This window comes from Equus caballus, chromosome 5 (genome assembly GCF_041296265.1).
Source record: "Equus caballus isolate H_3958 breed thoroughbred chromosome 5, TB-T2T, whole genome shotgun sequence".
Taxonomy (NCBI): Eukaryota; Metazoa; Chordata; class Mammalia; order Perissodactyla; family Equidae; genus Equus; species Equus caballus.
Window position 1 is genome coordinate 62,505,448 of NC_091688.1, and position 7,243 is coordinate 62,512,690.

Sequence of the window (7,243 nt, forward strand, 5' to 3'; positions counted from 1 at the left end):
GTAGAGGAAGATAGGCATGGAGGTTAGCTCAGGGTCAGCCTTCCTCAGCAAAAAGAGGAGGACTGGCAGCAGTTAGCTCAGGGCTAATCTTCCTCAAAAAAAAAAAAAAAAAAAAAAAAGAAGTATTCAAGGGTGAGGGAGAAATGAGTGCCTGGAAGAAAACAAAAGAAAACCAAAACGTATTTTATAGGTTACTGTGACCCTCAACAGCTGTTTACTTTAAGAGCTATATGTGAAAACAAATGAACTCACAAAAGCAGAAAGGGATAGAGGGTTGGATGGTGATAATTTTATCTCAAAGGACAGATCATCTGAAAAGGCTGCTTTTTTAAAAAAAAACATTACTTCAAGCTTAAAACAAGACAAAGAATGTTCTTATTATGATTCCATATGGTTCAGTCACTTTTTACACCTTTAGATGAGGATCGTCTTCTACCTTCTTGGGTTACCTGTGAGGCAACATTCTGATTAAGACAGGCACAACAAATGTTTCTGATTCTCTTTCATCTACCTAACTACTTTAGTTCACTTGTTGACATGGAAATTTTAAAACCAAAGAAATAAACGTTAATTTACCCATTCTGATAAAAGGCTCTAGTTTTAGTTTTGGCTCTAAGTAATGGGTATAGAGGGTAAAAGAGGGAACACAAGTAGAGAGATTTGTTCTTGAGAAGACCCAGGGAGAGGGTCTTTGTTAGCAATACCACGATTCCTTTCTTACTGGCAGCCACAGCAGGATACAGAACAGGAAATACATTATATCGACTTTTTCTTACATTGCTTTTGCTTTGTTAGAGTAAGAGAGATACACCTGAAGTCTATCAGCCACTACATTTACAGGAAGAGAAAAGGCATATTCAAAAATCTCACTGGAATGTTGAAAAACACACTTTTGATAAGACTGATTTACAGCCATGCCATCTCACTACCAGAGACTTTTCTCTCTGGTCATTTTAAACTTTGCTAAGACTTTATTCAGTCATTTTTAAAAAATGGAATAAAACTCTTTTATAAACAATCGAGATTTACTGACTTTAAAAGGAATATTTTACATATTAATCCCTGCTAACATTAATTTACCTATTAGGATCACAGTCCACCTTTTGCTTCTGGTTTCTCATAAGCATAGTGTATAAACTAGGTTGTAGTTATGAGCTTTATTAACAGTATGAGCGATAGGATATTTTTAAACAGTTGACAAATAGCTGTCAGATTATCTTATTTTTAGCTAAAAGAACCTAAAAATCCCAATTACAGTGTTTCTGGCATATAACAAATGTTCATATTTGTCATTAAGAAATTCCTCTTACCTGCTCTGTAGCTGTAGGGCAGTAGAAGACTAATAAAACAGTTGTACAGATGTTTATTGACAATCCAATGATGGTGATGAGATTTGGGGCAATCCAGGAAGGAACTCTTCCAACTAGCCATTCCCAATACCCTTGCATTAAGGGCTCAAGCAGGGACCGTCCAGCACTCTGATATCTGTGTTCTTCTAGTCGCTTTAGTTGGTGTCTTGACAAGGGTGGTGTAGGCAACTGAAACAATTTATTTAATACACACCCTGGAGAACTCATATGCCCGAAGCCCACAGGGGACTCCGGGTGAGAATCTCCACATCGTTTCCTCGCTGACCGATGCCCACTCATGGATCTTGGCCTTCTTTTATTTGTAGAAAATAATTTATCTTGTTTTATAGCTTTTATTGGCTGGTCTTTACCTGAAAAAAAGAAAAGATATATTTGTCAGCCACTATTTATATCACTATCAGTAAATTAAAAAAAAAAAAAACCAAACTGGTAATAGAGTAATACGTATCAAACGGGGATCAGAAAACCAGGGATTGTCTTTCGTTCTAATTCTTACTGATGGTGTGAGCCAAAGGAAGTCACATAACCTCACCTTTAAGTGAAAAATATTAAAGGATTTAAATAGTAATATGCTTCTTGTTACCTTATTGTTTGTCTGACTTCAAAGCTCACCCTTTTTTTCCTATCTCACACTTTCAATAATGGAACAAATCTTAGAAATGACCTAATCATTTCACATATATGGAAACTGAGATCCAAAGGCATATTCAATGATAGCTAACAAATTAGTATTAATGTCAGAGGAATGACCTGAATAAAATGGGTCTTAAACTAGATTTTTATTTAATGCTAACAGCTAACACTGAGCACTTACTATGTACTAAACACTTTAAGCACGTTTTTATATATTAACTCATTTAATCCTTGAAACAACCCTAGAAGGTAAGGACTATTAATTATCCCCATTTTTACAGAAAATGAAACTAAGGCTCAGGGAGGCTAATTAAGTTGGTCAAGCTCATACAGCTGGTAAGTGAGTTCAAACAAACCCAGGGTTTCTATGTAAGCTAAATTAAAAGATAAAACTTATTAGTGGAAAGGGATATAGATGGTATTCCAAGCGGGAATAAAAAGCAATGAAAAAAAATTAACTTCAAGAGGACAGTATATACATATTAGCAGAGTGTTGTAATGAACTGAGGTAGTAAGAAAAAAGTATACGTGCATTAAGTGATGACTGTTCATAAAAGACAGAGTTTAATCTTTGAAGTACTTGCCCTTAGAAAAGATGAGAGATAACATAATTGTTACATTATTAAGCAATGCTAGAAAATAATGACAAGTATATTTTCAAGATTAACAGGTAGATATATATATTCATTAGAATGGACAAAGTAGTGAGAACACAAAAATCAGTATGGTGACCTCAAGGTTTGAAGTAGTGAGTGCCGAGAGTAGGGTGGTAAAAATGGAAATATGAAAGACAGCCAAGTCTGTGAGTAATTTCCATTTAGAAGGAAGAATCAAGAGAAAGTACGTAGGGATTAGAAATGAGGGGTGAAGGAGCAGAAGAAAAAAGGAATCAACAGTCAGAGACTAACGGCACTACTGTCAAAAGCGAGGGTTGGAAAGGAAAATCACTGTTATTTTGGCTTTTGCTGGGGAAGAGAGAGGACCTGGTGATGAGGGTAGGAAAGGCACACAGGTGACTTTTAAGTAGAGATGTTTTAGACAAAATCAAACAGCTGGAGTTTGGGTAAGAGAGGAAAATTTCAAGTTATCAACTTAAAAGCTAAAGTCTACTTAAACACTAGAAAGTAGAAAAGTTCTTGAAAGGATTAAGTATCAAGAGAAAAGGAAAAGAATTAAGAACCTTGTGGGAAACTCATGGTTAGTGAGCAAGAGGAAGAGAAGCCATAAGAGGATTATTAAAAAAAAAAAAAAAAAAGGAATAATCTTAATAGACCTAAAAAACAGTAGTGGCATTGAACCAAGACAGGTGTATTTGATCTTTGGATAGAAGCTATCCAGAATGCAATATGAAATTCCCGGAAATGCTGCACTATGGGAATACAGACGGTGACACAGGGTCTAGGACATCTCAGCAATGGACCTAGTATCAAAACATGCACAGGACTTCTTCCCTCCATTACCATAAATAACAAATTCCAAAATTTCAATGTCACTAATAATCTAAAGTGGCATCCAAAATCTCAGTCAATCATGTATCTCAATAACTAGTTCAGAACATAGTTAAGAACATAGTTATTGTAGTCATTAACTGCTTTAGATAAATTTTCAAAAATCTCAAAAGAACCACCAGTGCCACAATTTAACTAAGTGAAGTGCTCTGAAATAAAAATACTGAAATAATTTTTAAACCAAGGCAAATGAAAGCTTATTTCAAAGAATTTTTCCACATACCCAACTGTATCACAAAGCAACTTTAAAACTACTTTTTTTTTTGAGGAAGGTTAGCCCTGAGCTAACATCTGCTGCCAATCCTCCTCTTTTTGCTGAGGAAGACTGGCCCTGAGGTAACATCCATGCCCATCTTCCTCTGCTTTATATGTGGGATGCCTGCCACAGCATGGCTTGCCAAATGGTGCCATGTCTGCACCTGGGATCTGAACCAGCGAACCCGGGGCTGCCGAAGTGCAATGTGCACACTTAACCGCTGTGCCACCGGGCCAGCCCCTAAAACTGCTTCTAAGCAATATTTATATAATGTCAAACAACTGGTTACAAGATCATTTTAGATCAAATGACAGACCGATAACCACCAAAACACTTAGCTTTATAGTAGCCAAATTTTCTAGAGTTAAATTGAATCATGCATTTTCATATTTGGTGAGCTATAATCAATCAGCTCTTATGGAGTTCTACTTAAATGGGAATACAAATTTTAGTCAACTCAATTTATGCTTTATTATTGTAGTGTTCCACTCTTCTATTGTTAAAAAGAAAAGGTGACATATTGAGGGTGCTGGCCTGCTTTTGGCACTGAACACCTATAAGCAACTGATCCTAACGGTTTTAAGTTTGAGCATTTGGCAGGACTATACGATAAACTGATACTTTCCTTCTGTTTTACGCCTCTGACCTAGATTTTTATTTTTTACCTTCTATTTCTCTTTTAGAAAAATCTACATTTTGACAAACCTTTTAGATCTAGCCATTATATAATTCATCCTTGAAAAAAAGCCAATGAGTTTCCGAACACTTCAATTTGGCAACATTGTATCTGTGAAGCTATCAGCAACAAGATTGCAAATATAAATTCAGATACATGTAGCCCCTGACATATGGCTACTATGCTTTCAACACATACTGCCACAGGTCCCCTCTACTCTTCCTTCTTCCCATCATACCTGAGACCCAGAGGCTATTGCCATAAAAACTATTTCAGGAAAAAAACAGGAGCTTCTAAATTTCAGCAAATGAAAAGCAAGCATACCTCAAGGGAGCAGGACAGGGTAGATGGCTACAATGGGAAGATTGGACTATACGGAGAGAAAGGGAAAAAGGATGTGGAACGGGAATATGGAAAGGAGGTATGAATATTATAAAAGTTATTTCAGCCACTTGAGATTTTTATCTGGAGTCAGGCCTATGCCCAAAAGGGTGAAGAGAAAATGTGCTTTCCTTGCCACACTATAAGGAAGTAAAAAAATTAAGGTATGAAATTAAAATGAGTGCTGGATAGCCTAGAAACCTAGCCACCAGTAATAAGGTTTTATGTGAAAATGGATTCCAAGTTCCAAATGCATTCAGCCAAGATCTGAGTACAGTAAACAAGACAGACATGGTCCCAGCTCCCATGTCCAATGGGAAAATAACTAAAAATAGGTAAACAGGCAAATAACATTACACATTACGAAGGGGTACTTTGAGGAAAACAAAGTGCAGAGCCAGAAAATAGTTGGGGAGTGCACCTTTTTGATAAAGTGGTTGAAGTCTATGAAGAGGTAGCATTTACACCAAATTCTGAGGAAGAGGAAGAGCTAACCATTCCAAGAGCAAGAGGAAGAACAGTCCAAGAGAAGGGAACAGGCCCTGAGGCAAGGAAGAACTTATCTTGTTCAGGTGCCTTAGAGATCACTATGGCTAGAAAGTCGTAAACCAGATGGAAGACTGGGATAAAATAAAGTTTGAAAAGCCAGACAAGGCAGAGGTTTGTAGACCATGGCAAGGAGTTGGGATTTTATTCTGATATTGCAGAAAGCCATCAATGAGCTTATAAAGAAACATGTAATTTTGTAGCACAGCACATTTGTTAACTGAAGATATGTTTTCATAAGTCATAATAGTAAAAGTGAATATTTTAAACTGTAAAAACTTCCTGTCACCTAGAATTCAGTTAATGATGATACTGATCAGAGCCCTACAGTTATTGTAACATTTCCACTGCTAAACAGCAAATTCCCCTCCTCTGTTATAACCTGGTTCCACCTCATAACACTGCTCCCCTCATAACACTTACCACATTTTGGACTTTGTTTGTTGTTTTTTTGTCTTCCCCATACACTGGTCTGTAAGCTCCATGAGTGCAGGGGCTATGACTGTCTTAACATTTTTTCCCAGAATCTCATACCACACCTAACACACTAAGTAGGTAATCAGCACTTATTTGTGGAACAAGGAACACGTATGATTCATTTAGTATTTAATGAGCACCTAGTTGTTCTACACTCTGAAGAAACAGAAAGATTGAAATACAATAGTCAACCCTTATCTGTGGTTTTGCTTCCCATGGTTTCAGCACCCATAGTCAACCATGGTCTGAAAATATTACATGGAAAATTCCAGAAATAAACAATTCACAAGTTTTAAATTGCATGTCCTTCTGAGTAGTGTGATGAAATCTCACTCCATCACGCCCAGGATGTAAATCATCCTCTTGTTGGATCCCCACCCATCATCGACATGTCTGCTCCTGACATCCACCCATCAACATTGTCATGGCTAGATGATCCTCCTTCTGAAGGACTGTCAGGTCAATAGCAACCTAATACTAAGTCACATGTCTATGTCATTCACCTCACTTCATCTTATCATGTAGGCATGGTATCACCTCACATCATCACAAAAAGAATGAGTACTACAATAAGATATTTCAAGAGAGAGATCACATTCACATAACTTTTATTACAGTATATTGTTATAACTCTTCAATTTTATTATTAATGTTGTTGTTAATCTCTGACTGTGCCTAATTTACAAATTAAGCTTTATCGGAGGTATGTATGTACAGGAAAGAACACAGTAACAGATAGGGTGAAGTACTATCTGTGGTTTCAGGCATCCACTGGTGGCCTTGGAATATATCCCCCATGGATAAGGGGGAACTACCATATGCCATCTATGCCCTCAAGAAGCTCAAAAGAGTGGTGGGAGGCAGTCTTGTAAACAACTAAGTTATAACATGCTGTGAACAAACTGTTGTGGGAGTCCAGAGGAGAGCATACATATGGTCTAATAAAGAATTTTCTTTGTGCAGGCATGAATATTTATGTGAAAAGTCCAACAGAGGTACAAAAATATAATCAGACCTATTTAATGAATATTTTTACTAAAATTAGGCACAGTTTATGGACCTCAAATCTATGATGTAGAACATCTGTGCTTACAGCAGCCGAGGATAAGGGCATGCTGCCTATATTATTCCTGTGTTCAGCACTGGAGAACATCTGACAAGTATTACACTAAAAAAGAAATCTCCAACTGCTCAGCAGAGCATAAGGTAAGCTCACACAACCTCTAACCGATAGGGAGAGATTCCAGAAGTCCCATCACCCCATGTCTAAGAGTGCCAAGTTTTGAGCTGCACTGATTCAGCAGTATGTTTATCGTCTTTTCACAGGAATTGGTGACTACACAGCTCTTTCCAACCTTTATGGCACTACTACAGGAAAATACTAAAGGACAACACT

At 37.1% G+C, this 7,243-nt stretch overlaps 1 protein-coding gene across 4 annotated transcripts in view; it reads right to left on the reverse strand.

Annotated features, from left to right (window-relative positions):
• Positions 1-7,243, reverse strand: part of CEPT1 (choline/ethanolamine phosphotransferase 1) — a 33,555-nt gene that overhangs the window by 23,607 nt on the left and 2,705 nt on the right. For all 4 annotated transcript variants that reach the window (XM_070266373.1, XM_070266374.1, XM_005610340.4 and 1 more), the window contains 1 exon segment: positions 1,311-1,720. In XM_070266373.1, coding sequence (XP_070122474.1) covers positions 1,311-1,649 — 339 coding nt within the window. In that variant the 5' untranslated portion in view covers positions 1,650-1,720.